Here is a 13,705-nt window from a genome sequence, read left to right as displayed (position 1 = left end):
TGGTCTTCTCCTCCCTCCTTCCATCTTCCACTGATGATGTGGGAAGGAATGGGAAGATTCAGTTCATAAACTATTGGCTTCGAGACTGGTGCTACAGGCAGGGCTTTGGATTTTTTGATAATGGCTGGTTTTATAGGGCACCAGTCTGGACAATGACAAGTGGAAAAGGTTTGTCTCACAGAGGCAAAAGGATGCTGGGGCACGAATTAGCAGGGCTCATTTGGAGAGCTTTAAACTAGATTTGAAGGGGGATGGGGTTGTAGCTGGGCTTGCCCCAGTGGGACAGCACTCCAGAATTGATGAGGACTGGGAGGCCTCCTATAATCCTAGGGTGAAATCGGTGTGCTCAGCTCGCTCCCTGGAATGTCTGTACACCAATGCGCGCAGCATGGGAAATAAGCAGGAGGAGTTGGAAACCTTTGTTAAGTCAGGAGACTATGATCTGGTGGCAATTACAGAGACGTGGTGGGACAGCTCACATGACTGGAATATAGTCATGGAGGGCTATGTCCTTTTCAGGAAGGACAGTCCAGCCAGGAAGGGTGGTGGGGCTGCTCTTTATGTACGGGAGCGACTACAATGCACCGAGTTCTGTCCAGGGACAGATGATGAGCGAGTTGAGAGTCTGTGGGTGAGAATTAAGGGGCAGGCTGGCAGGGGCGATACTGTTGTGGGTGTCTGTTACAGACCACCAGATCAGGGTGAGGAAGTTGACGAGGCCTTCTACAGGCAGCTGAGAGCGGCCTCACAGTCACAGGCCGTGGTCGTCGTGGGGGATTTTAACTTCCCTGATGTTTGCTGGAAGGACCGCTCAGCAACCCAGCCACAGTCCAGGAGGTTCCTCCAGTGTATGGGTGATAACTTCCTCCTGCAAATGGTGGATGAGCCGACCAGGAGAGGAGCGCTGCTGGATCTCATCCTCACTAACAAGGAGGGTCTGGTCAAAGCAGTAAGGGTTGAGGGCTGCCTTGGTTGCAGCGACCATGAGATGGTGGAGTTCAGGATCTTGTGTGGTAGGACTAGTAGAATAGCAAGTAGAATTGCAACCCTGGACTTTAGCAGGGCAAACTTTGGCCTTTTCAAGCAATTGCTAGGGGAAATCCCATGGGCAAGGCTGCTCGAAGGTAAAGGGGCCCAAGATAGTTGGTTGACATTCAAGGACTGGTTTTTCTGTGCTCAAGATCGGAGCATCCCGACACATAGGAAGTCAAGGAAGAGGGCCAGGAGACCTGCGTGGCTAAATAGGGAATTGCTGGGTATGCTCAAGTGGAAGAGGAGAGTTTACAGGTCATGGAAGGAGGGGTGGCCACTTGGGAGGAATATGAGGCTGCTGCTAGAGGATGTCGGAAGGCAGCTAGGATGACTAAGGCCTCCTTAGAATTAAACCTGGTAAGAAGGGTCAAGGACAGCAAAAAGAGCTTTTTCAAATACATGGCAGATAAAACTAACACCAGAGGCAATGTAGGCCCACTGATGAACGGGATGGGTGCCCTGGTGACAGAAGATACAGAGATGGCAGAGTTACTGAATGCCTTCTTTGTCTCTGTCTACTCTGCTGTGGGCAGTCCTGAAGAGCCCTGTACCCCTGAGACCTTAGATGAAGTCAGGTCAACAGAGCGGTTTGCCTTAGTCGATGAGGAATGGGTTAGAGACCAGTTGAGCAATCTGGACATCCATAAATCCATGGGTCCAGACGGGATGCACCCGCGGGTGCTGAGGGAACTGGCGGAAGTCATTGCTAGACCACTCTCCATCATCTTTACCAAGCCTTGGGAAACGGGAGAGGTGCCTGAGGACTGGAGGAAAGCAAATGTCACTCCAGTCTTCACAAAGGGCAAGAAGGAGGACCCGGGTAACTATAGACCAGTCAGCCTCACCTCCATCCCTGGGAAAATGATGGAGCACCTTATCCTTGGTACCATCTTAAGGCATATCAAGGATAAGAGGGTTATGAGGGGCAGTCAACATGGCTTCACCAAGGGGAAATCATGCTTGACCAATCTCATAGCCTTTTATGAGGAAATAACACGGTGGGTGGATGATGGCAGAGCGCTGGATGTGGTCTACCTTGACTTCAGCAAAGCATTTGACACAGTCTCCCACAGCATCCTCACAGCTAAATTGAGGAAGTGTGGTCTGGATGATCAGGTAGTGAGGTGGACTGTGAACTGGCTGAAGGAGAGAAGCCAGAGAGTTGTAGTCTATGGGGTGGAGTCTAGTTGGAGGCCTGTAACTAGTGGAGTGCCTCAAGGGTCAGTACTGGGACCGGTATTATTTAATATATTCATCAATGATTTAGATGAGGGAATTGAGTGTACTATCAGCAAGTTTGCTGATGACACTAAACTGGGAGGAGTGGCTAACACGCCAGAAGGCTGTGCTGCCATCCAGCGAGACCTGGACAGGCTGGAGAGTTGGGCAGGGAATAACTTGATGAAATATAACAAGGGAAAGTGTAGAGTCCTGCATCTGGGCAGGAACAACCCCAGGTTCTGGTATAGGTTGGGGAACGACCTGTTAGAGAGCAGTGTAGGGGAGAGGGACCTGGGGGTCCTAGTGGACGACAGGATGACCATGAGCCAGCACTGTGCCCTTGTGGCTAAGAAGGCCAATGGCATCCTGGGGTGTATTAGAAGGGGGTGGTTAGTAGGTCGAGAGAGGTCCTCCTTCCCCTCTACTCTGCCCTGGTGAGACCGCATCTGGAATATTGTGTCCAGTTCTGGGCCCCTCAGTTCAAGAAGGACAGGGACCTGCTGGAGAGAGTCCAGCGCAGGGCAACAAAGATGATTAAGGGAGTGGAGCATCTCCCTTATGAGGAAAGACTGAGGGAGCTGGAGGATATAGTTTGGAGGAGACTGAGGGGTGACCTTATTAGTGTATATAAATATATAAAGGGGGAGTGTCACAAGGATGGAGCCGGGCTCTACTCAGGATAGGACAAGGGGTAATGGGTACAAACTGGAACACAAGAGGTTCCGCTTAAACTTGAGAAGAAACTTCTCCTCAGTGAGGGTGACAGAACACTGGAACAGGCTGCCCAGGGAGGTTGTGGAGTCTCCTTCCCTGGAGACATTCAAAACCCGCCTGGACACATTCCTGTGTAACATTATCTAGGTGTTCCTGCTCCGGCAGGGGGATTGGACTAGATGATCTTTTGAGGTCCCTTCCAATCTCTAGCATACTGTGATACTGTGATGCCCCCTATGAAGGGAAGGCTAGTTCTGTGTCTGTGTTGGCTTATGGAGCAAAACCAACCAACAACAAAAAAAGCCACCACACTGAACTGTCTGAAATTGCTATGCAGCATCTGGAGGCACCCTTACATCCTGGCCTTCTGGAAAGCTTTTTGTTTTCCTGTGGTTGAGATATACTGCTGAGAAAAAAAAAATACAATATGCTATTTGGACTGGTTTTGTGTAACTGGAGCAGAGATGCGTCTGTTATTCCAACAGAGTTAGTTCTTGTCTGGTGAGCAGATAAAAAGTTGAATGCATTTTTAAATACCTTTTAGAGGGGGAAGAAGTCCCACAAAAATGGTCTACTGCCATCATCACAGATGATTTTCTATACAGTGGAGTAATTAGAAAACTGGTGCTTGACACACTTCCACTTCCCTCACACACATACAGACACAGAAAGAAACAGAGAAAAGATGAAGAGATGCTTGGGCAGCCAAGGGGAAACAAGCATAGGCTATGTTTAAAAGGTCTGCAAATGGACAACCCACAGTTCTGTGATTCTTTTCCTATTTCTTCTATGGCTTTATAATCAGCTTGAATCTCCCCATCCATCTTTTATAAAGCAATTTGTAAAGAAGCAGTGTTTGCTCATGCTGGATGGGGAAAAATGTGTAGAATGTCTCTTAAAATATCACTGTAAATGGAAGTTTCTTCTGAAATTGGAGTAGAAAACTTGTCTGACACAAGGAGAAAAAAATGTTTCTGATGGGAAGAGCTAATCTGTGTAGTATTTAACTGTAGCTGTTACAGATTTTGGTGCAGTTTTGTTTGTCATAGGATAATTTCAGTGTTCTAAACCTGACTTTCTCTCACTTTCTTTTTATCTGTAAGGATTTTTGAGACCACATATTATCATTGCTGTAGTTGGGAAAACATTTGAGAAAATCTATACTGAAATCAGTAGCCAGACGCTTTGTGTTTTCTGTTTTGTAGGTAGTGACAATACAGTTGTGCCTCCAAAGAGAATGTACACAGTGAATCTTCCTCCAGAGGGTTACATTGCAGATACTCCAGATGCTGCTAGAATTTCAGCTTCTGAAACCTCAGAGAGTAGTGCTGACTCAACAGGTAAGTGTGTATGGTTGTTACTATGATGAATTTTTCTCAAGTGAAACTTTTTAACAACTCTTATCAAGTAGACCCAGATTGCAACAATTACTTATTTAAACTGTTGCTGCCAGTGGGTGTCACTCTTTTGCAAAATGAGGATGTACATCCCTATGGGTTGGTTTCCATTGACCAGATTCCTCACTTGGTTATAGCCATACAGTGTCACTCAGCTTACTGAAGCTACATAAAGTTTGACTGAGGACAAAGTCCCATACAGCATCACTCAGCTTACTGAAGCTACATAAAGTTTAACTGAGGACAAAGTCTTCAGCTCCTCCCGCTGAAGTGCCCCATGTATAGCCATATTATGCCTGCTTACAGCCGTATTACTTTTAAGAGTAAATGTTAGATATAGTTGTTCTAATTAGTCTTACATCTGATGTTCTGAGGAATTGGGCAAAGTCTTAACAACAACCTTCCAAATTTACCTCTCCAATTAGAACAGGCATTTGCCTGATTGGAGTTGATGAGGGGAGGTTCCAGACCTTTAGCATTGACAAGTTTTCTGATGAGAAACTGTGACCAGGTAACTTCAAAACCAGTGTTTACTGTTGTCAAAAGATACAAGAGAAGCAGTGCAGGATCTGTAAAGAAGTGGGCTCTAAGTTGGCATCAGTTAGAAACATGGCTTTCTGAATGATGTTGCCAGAATTAAATGAATTCTGTCGGTCTTAGAAGGAAGTCCTAAGCTTAGATAAGACAAGTTAATTTTGCTTTTTCAATTGTGATGCTGCTGTGGATGTATGTTTGTCCAAAATCATTGTCATTTGTTGCTAGGGCAGTCAGTCTACAGCCAACAAAATATCCAGGCGAGCTTGCTGAAGTAAAACACTTGATATGTAGTGTTCATTGAACGACTATATCTACTTCAACCTGGACACTGCCTAACTCTAAGGAAAATCAGAGATGCAACCTGCAGATACAGAAAGGCAAATGCTCCTTGCATTTGAAAGCAGTACCCACAAGGGTGAATTACTGGCTTGGAAATTGGGTCTGCACTCTATTCTGATCTCCATTCTGAACCTGAGTACAAGCAGAACTATCAAAGTAGCCTAAGAGACTGAAACAAAGTACAACATGACTGGTGGCACATCAAGAATGTTCTTTCTTGGGGTGAAATGGTCTAAAGATGGTTTTTGGGTTGAGTGAGAAGTTGACTTTATCAAAACAACGTAACAGTGAGTCTTGATACTGTTGGGGTTATGGATAGGAATCTGTTCTAAAGCACAGCTTCCGGGTTGTACTTTTCTCTTTACATTAGATAGGATTCATATTCAGAATCCAGAGTCTGTTTCAATATTGTCCTTAAATTTTTTGAATTACATAGTTCTCTTTGGACAGTTTGTTGGGTTTCTGTTTCCCAGCACAGAAATCAGTTCCAGCTGCTTATTCTGATAATGAAGCGCCCTTTCTCTCCATGCCATATAATCTTTGTTTATTCTTTGATGTGATCTCCTTTCAAATATTAGAGGGATATTCTCCTTCTTCTGTATTATGCTAATAAAACTAAATGAAGTCTCATCATGCTTTGTAGTTAAATAGACCTGTAACATTCACTTTTGTACAGGGGTAACTTTAGTGACTTCTAAAGCATTAGAACACAAGCCTCTGAACACTGCTGCAAAGGAGGTATATCCTTATTAAGGTTTCAGTCCAGAAGTTCTGTGAGAAATTTACACAGCTGCTGTTGAAAATCTATGAATAAATCCATATGTGGTGCATATTATATGTTGATATATTGCACAGCAGAAAAGTAGACTAGAATTCAGGATTGTGTTATATTGTCCCTTTTTAAGGTCATATAAATATTTGGGTTTACAATGGATAGATTATTGAACAGTGACGAGACTTGCTCATTTTGTAGAGTTAGTATTTTCCTCTAGTATTTCAAAACAAACTTACTCAACTATGATAGCAGTAAGTACTGTTCTGGTGTTGCTTGGTGACAGTATTGACTGTTGGATGGTGATCTCTCTTAGCTGATCCTAGTCTCAGTGTTCAGGAAGAATAGGTTTTGGACTTCAGCCACTTTAACCGTTAACAAATGCATCTAGAATTTTGGGAGAATTGTGTTTGGATTGGTTTGTTCCTTGACTTTGCAATATATCACAGAATCCAGAAAAATGAAGTTCTAAGTGATCTCTGGAGGTTTTTAATTTGTTTTCTTTACAAGGTAGGTTTGACTGTAAATGTCATTTTTGCCAGGTATTTTTCCTAATTTGATCTTAAAAACCCCACATACATAGATTTTTTTTTTATATGCCCTTTTCCATTTGCTCTAGTGTTTCACTACCCTTTAATGCTAGATCTTTCTTCCTGCAGCTTAAGGCCCTTATTATTTATTCTGCCTAAATATGGATTAAAGAATTAAAGATCTGTGCTAATCCTGCAAGGCTGAGGGACATGGTTAACTTTACTTGTGTTTATGTCTCAAATACATAAAATCTATTGCAGGACAAAGGCTGTGATTTCAGATGGTGCTCATAAAATACTAAAGGAACAGTTCAGGCAACCACACTGTGGATTGCTTATTTTGTACATCACCTAGATTTAGTTGTATATCCCGTGGATCTTTTTTTGAAAGGATAAAAGAAAGCCCCAATGGGAGCTTTTGACAGTGAAGAAAAAAGAGGGAGTCTGCATGTATGAGCATTCTATGTATTCTGTTTCATTTAGAAGTGCCACAGGTGTTCCCAAAGAAGCAGCTCCATAAGGCGGAAATGCAGATCTAGTGCTGCATTGTTTTACTCCTACTACTGTCTACGTGACATATTTTGAAGGTTAAGAGGCTATCTTCTGCTGTGTTTCATAAAAATGGAGCATGTCGTATATATGGGTAACAAGAGGCTCTCTTGTTAGACTTTTCTAGTCATTGGACCTAGAAATAGGGCAAATAAATTCTGTAGAAATTCAGACAAATGAAAACCTGATTCAGAAAATAATTTCATTGTTATCAGACTTGTCTAATAAAAATAATCTGATCACATTTTGGGATTAACATGTTTCAGGTGTAACTTTTTTTATGTATCAGTGGGATTTGTTAAGCCTTTTCAATAAATCAGGAAAAGAAAATCCATGTCTATCTGAATTAGTATGACAAGATTATCAAGGAGAATAGATATGCCATTGCTGATAGTACATTTTGTTAAATTAATCTGAGGAAGAATTAAATATTCTGTCACTAGACTATGAATTGAAACATCAACTGGTTTTGAGTTATTTAGAAGTTGAAGTTAATTACAAGTATAACTTAAAATAAGTCCTTGTCAGCTCTAAAATATGTCTGGGCTTCTCCATTATTACTTTTCTTTAAACTAATTGATACATCATGGTTGATATTGTCAGGATGCAGCTAATTTTGTCCCAACCATCTTCTGAACAAGAGAGAAAAAAAAAGGCAAAGCCGGTCTCTGTGAACATTTCAGTTCAGTGTGTCTTTCTCCATCTGTCTCTGCATGGTTTTTTTAGCACTTCAAATAATTTTTCAAGTACTTTTAAATACTTTTTTTCTGTTGCATCAAATAAATTGTGACTAATTATGGTGTTAACATTACGCAGCCCCCTTGCGACACATGGGTAAATGACTAATGGCATTGGGGCTTCAAGTCTTGTGAAGGGTCTTGGCTTCCTTGTGTAATTCTCTCATAAATTTCCCAGAGGTGGTGGGAATAAAGCTGCTTTTTGAGGTTTGTTTTCTTCACGTAAGCAGGTGATTGATGATCCTGTAGCAATGAGAAGAAGAATCTAAGACTGCCTTGTCTTTCAAGAAAATAAAAAATACATTTATCCAACATTCTTAGACTTAGGTGTCTAATTATTTAAAGCTCCCTTGCCTGTTTTGGAGGAATCGAGTCATTAAGATGGTGTGATCATGTCAGCCTTCTGTCGACTGAATTGGGTAACAGGAGTTAAACAGTCAAGGGAGGAAATAGTGTAGTTAATTTCTTTTGGTTTTCACATGATTTTCATATTGACTTTGGTACCTGTTAATGTATTGCTAATTTCCTTTTAGCAATAAACTTTATACTTTTGACAAGGGCATTAAAAATTTATAATGTTCAAGCTACAGGGAAGTTATCACCTGTCAAATTCTGGTCATAAACTCAATATCCCCATAGCCTAAAGCTCTTAAATCAGACATCAAAATGAATTTATTTTTATTATCTATTTATTGAGAAATATTTCTTCAAAAGTCACTTAGAGACACATCATCGTGTTTAAAAAGGCACTCTGTATGAAAGGAGAATCCAAGAAACATTACATGTTCCTTAACTTACTAGGAAGCTGTAGCTTAGTTTTGTTTTGTTTTGGAGTTTCAGTTTAAGAAAATGAACTTAGATTGTGGAGTTCTTGTTTCTTATTTTAATATAAGCAAACATTAGGAAATACTGTATCTTGTATTAAAATATGAAAGCTAAAATTGTAACCATATTCCTTCTAAAAGATAAACTGTTATGTTTCTTTTTCTCCAGCAATGTTTCTTCTTGCATATTTTAAACTATAATCATAGAATATAACATATAAAATTGTTTTATTTGTGCACAAAACAGTGTGCTGAATTATAATTTCTCTCTCAAGTGCTTTAATATTAAATTCATATTCTTATGTAGTCACAAAGTAGTATTTGGTGGGTTTAGATACATGACAGAGCAAATTCCTGACCCAAAGACTGTGAAAAATAAAAAGACTGTGCACACAGGAGTTTAGGAATATGCAGTAGCTGAGGGCACCTGGAAGAATAGATAAAGAGAATTCAAAAAGAAAAGTGTTCTTAGGCTATTTTTCTAATTTTTAATTTCATAACTCAGTCTTTTTGTACTTGTCAAGTTTCATTTCTTCCTTCATATGTTTGAACTTCAGTACAGTATTCATCCTATAATATCCTGTTGTTACTATCTTGATGATAACCTACCCAGTTTTGGTTAAACCCTTTATATAGACAAGGAGCAAGACCTAACTGTGCTTTTTCCTAGCTGCTAATGGCCATGTTATGAGACGGAGTTTTAGCTACAAGTGAGAGTCCAGCCTGGATGCTCTATTCCCATGCTGGGAAGATGTCAAGTTAGAGAAATAAAAGCAAGCAACCCATTTATTTCCTACCTTTTGGTAGCTGGCAAGCCTGAAATACTGTGGAAGGTGGTGCTTCTGTGGGACAGTTCCTCACCTAGTTAAATTTGCTTGTTGGGTTGAGACAGTGCAGTTTTACATGATAGATGCGTACGAGTCAGTTGTTACTGTAGCTGGCCCGTGGGCTGTTGCTTTTATTTGTTTCTGTCAAGACAATACTGAAAAGAATCACTATTACTGCAGCAGGAGGTTCAAGGTGAGGGAATGAATTTAGAGATTTCTCTCATTTACATGCGGGTAAATAGAGTTATTCAAATGAGATGCATCCCAGGAAATGATTAGCCATGTTAGTGAAAAACTGTGACACTGGGGATTGATCCTCAGCAGACCTCGTAAAAACTACTGCATTCCTGGGGTTTGGTTCTGATGGCAAAAAAGTTTGGACTTACTGATCAGCAAAAGATAAATTTGGTAAAGGCATAATTAGGTAGCTTCTTAACTTGGTCTTCAGTGCCTTGATTCAACTAAGTTTTAAGGCAGCCATTTTAGGAAGACAATGTTTAAGCCTGTGTTTGTTGTTAAGGAGATGCTAGTATGAATCATGTGTTGACTCCTTACATTCTTGGCAAGTGGTTGAGAATGTGCTACATTACAGAACTGATATACTCACCACACCAGGGGAGCAATATGTTTTAAGCAGCTAAGGCTGGCAGGAAACCTTTTTGGCTGGTAAGTAGCACCAGTTATGAAACTGAAGCATTATTTATCTTTTTGTAGCCTTCAAACCAGAGGGATCATCAGACCATATAATTTAATCTTCTGTACTTCTGGAAAGGTCTTACCCCATATGAAGCTCAGCAGTTTGTGTTTGAAATGGAGAAAGGAATAGAAACATAGAATGGTTTGCAACCTTTAAGATCATCTAGTTCTAACCTCCCTGCTATGAGCTGGGACACCTCCCACTACCATGCACATTTCAAAGATGTCACAGAGGCTCTAACACTTTCTGGTAATTTGCTCTAGCAGTAAATTTGCCTCCCCATGGTGTTTTTGTTTTGGTTTGGGTTTGTTTGGGTGGTTGTGTTTTTTTTTTGGGGGGGGGGTGGACGGTAATAGTTCGAAAATTCCTTTTTTCTGCCTTCCTCCATTTGAGTTAAGAGCCTTTGTTAAGCAGTGTTTTCCTCCCCCAAAGCAGCATAGTAATCAAGTCACCATCAATCTTTCCTGATTAGATAAACAGATTCACTTGTGTATTGCTAGAAGATATTTATTTCAATCCTCAAGTCACTTTTGTCGTTCTTTTATGTATATCCCTTTTCACAGCATTCTTTTAATCATATGAACTCCAGTACTGCATGTAGTATTTGTGGTTTCAAGAAGTCCATGTGTTGAAAAAAGCCAGGCAAATTGAGGGAACTGCGTCAATTTGCGGGTAAGAACTCTGCATTTGAAAAAAAAAAAAAAGAAAAGGAAAAGCAATAAAGTTGTTTTGGTCCAGTTTTATTCCACTGAAAAAAAAAGATAAAAATCACATATAATTTAAGACTTCATTAAGTATGCCTGAATAATGAAAGGTGTTAAGCAATCATCTCCAAGTAATGAGATGTTAAAGTACAGCTCCTAACTTAGTAGAATAGTGCCTTGCAACACAGATGCACCAAATCATATTTCAAATGATAGCATCAGGAAGTTAATGTGAGCTGCAGATGTCCAGATTTTTCTTACAACTTGCTAAAAATAAAAATAAATATACTTTTCCTGTCCAACATTCAACTTCTTTTGGAACTATTGCTGTAATTTTGTTTTGCTCTTTTCCTTTCCTCAGACTTGTTATCATGGGTCTTTCCTTTTCTAGTATGGATGATTGGCCTTGAAGGTTGAAAACTTATCTTTAAAAGAGTTACTACTTTTACAAGCAGTTTTCAATAATTCAGCATATGGGGTTTTGGCTCTTTTGTATTTCTAGTGGTTAGGCTAAGTCTTTGTTTATTTCTATTAATGAATTCATCTAGTTAATTTGGGATGTTTTGGTTTTAATTCTTTGCCAGTTTGGATGTCACTATTATAAAAGCAGTATCTTTGTGTGTGATAAGAATACAGATGATAGCTTTCTGTAATTCAGGTTTGTCCTTGTAGAAATTCACAAATTCACTGCCAGTTTGTGAATGGCAGATTTTCCTGAGCTCTTAAAACTTCAGGCATTCTCTTGTGTATGTCATCCTCAGAGAGCAAGCTGTAGCAACAATGACACCTCTGTTAAGGCTGTTAATATAAGCCTTTCCATAATGTTGCTGGTGCTTCTAGATTAATCAATAACTTGGAAGGGGAGATGTCTGTGAGGCTAAGCAACTTTCTCCTCTACAGCCAGTTTCTTTTTCTGATTAAGTGTACTTGACATTTGGGAACCAGTTATAGCGAAAGATGCCACTACAAGTAGAGATGCTGGTGAAGAATTCTGTACTTGAGATGTTCCCTCCTTGAACATCCTATCTGCAGACCTTGTACTTGTTGATAGATGCAATGACATTCCTAACAGATAAAATCACCACAGATTTCTTTCTGAAATTGAATAAGATTAAATAAGCATTTTTATTTTCAGAGTAAAGATAAAGTATTTAATCATTTGTTATCTCAGGCTTGATTTAAAAAAATCTGGACCCACTAGTGCCCTCATTTACAGCGACCGATATCACTTGACTTATATCACTGGAATTAAACTGCAAGGGTGAGAAAGACTTGAATCAAATCAACTTATCTAATTAAATATTGCTCTGGAAAATTTTAAAATCTTGTTCTGTCTGAACAGGAGAAGGTTTCCTTTTGAAAATGACACCAAGGAATGAAATGTAAGCTTAAAAGGAAATGCTTGCTGATGTACCATGCTGCAAAAGCTAGCTGACTTCTTTTTTGGAAACCTTTCTTTAGTGTACTGCATGTGATACAAATTATAAACATTTGAGGTAGGTGTAGATTGATCAGTCACTAACAGAAAATATCTGCAGACTACCATATCCTGCAGCAGTGTTAAAAGCAATTTCAGTGATCTGTCAAGCAGCCAGCTAGAATCGAGTAATCACCTCTCTTGATTTCACAACAAACAAGTCTTAACCTTCTGAATGTGACTGTGAAATTCACTGCTGCCCTCTGAGGGTATTTAAACACAGGATGGGGCTATCAATTTAAACTGTAAGTATGAATCACTAGTTTAGGTTTACATACATTGTAGAAACCAGTCATTTCCAACTACCACTTTCTGTTACTATTTACATCTCCTAAATGCCAATATATCCACAAGCATATGGGACTGTTACAGAGCTCATGCTTCATGGTATGGCCTGGGAGTTGTTTAACGTTGCTGAAGGCTTCAGTAGTTCTTGTGTGATACTTTCTAACATTACGACATTGGTAGACCACTAAAAAAAAAAAAAAATAATAAAAATAAAAAGTAAAGAAACCACCACAAAACCCAAAACACCTGTGGAAAATGTCTTTGGAAATGGAATGGCAAAGAATTCTGCCCCAGATTTTTAGTCCAAATTTACGTGTGATGTTACAAAAGGCTGTAAATGCTGAAAATGTATTAAGGAAAAAATAAAGTGTTTAGTAATATGATACATTGGTAATGCTTTACTTTAGCAGTCCATAGCTGTATAGTAATGCTTTATTAAAGATCTTTGATTTGTATTTCTGTAACTGTAAGCAAGTACACTTCTAGATGCTGTAAGTATTAATTAACTTTCTGCATGCTTCTGAAAAAGACTTGAATACTTGAGTAACAGAAATGTACCTCTGAAATGAGATTTCATTCCTATGCTTTTCTGTAGTGCAGAAAACAATGTACTCCTAATCCTGGTTTATGCCTTTATATTTTAACATAGTAAAAAGAATGTAAAAAAACGGCAGGTGTGTGTTTAAGAAGAGTCAGAACTCACCGACAAGTGCATTTTCAATAAGATATGTTTACTCTGGCTGTTACCTTCACTTTCTATGTTGGTTCTTGTCCTTTTTCTTCTTTTTCCACCATGATACAGTCAGGGCCTCAGACTGAATCTGGTCTTGTTTACATGTCCATAAATCTAAAAGTAATTTGGTTGAAGTAGGTTCCACTGGTCAGGTGGCAGTACATGAAGAAGGAGGAGAGGGAGTTAAGGCCTTTTATCTCTCTTGCATTATTTTTTTCTTGCTTTCCGTTTCATTTTACATTACAATGATGACAAACATTTTGGTTGATCATCCCTTAATCTAACAGATGCGCCTCACAGAACGAAGAGGCACTTGTGGCCTCCTGT

The 13,705-nt window shown here is 39.8% G+C and overlaps 1 protein-coding gene across 1 annotated transcript in view; it reads left to right on the top strand.

Moving 5' to 3' along the window:
• ERICH1 (glutamate rich 1) overlaps window positions 1–13,705 on the top strand; it is a 59,908-nt gene that overhangs the window by 17,749 nt on the left and 28,454 nt on the right. Inside the window, exon 3 of the mRNA XM_057431919.1 lies at window positions 4,173–4,307. Within this exon, the coding sequence (XP_057287902.1) occupies window positions 4,173–4,307 (135 nt within the window). The remainder of the gene's footprint in view (window positions 1–4,172; window positions 4,308–13,705) is intronic.

Source organism: Pezoporus wallicus, unplaced genomic scaffold (assembly GCF_028554395.1).
Source record: "Pezoporus wallicus isolate ANWC-B61680 ecotype Strahan unplaced genomic scaffold, APGP_CSIRO_Pwel_v1 contig_161, whole genome shotgun sequence".
Taxonomy (NCBI): domain Eukaryota; kingdom Metazoa; phylum Chordata; class Aves; order Psittaciformes; family Psittacidae; genus Pezoporus; species Pezoporus wallicus.
Note: the sequence above shows the minus strand (reverse complement) of the source record. Positions and strands in the feature narration are given on the sequence as shown.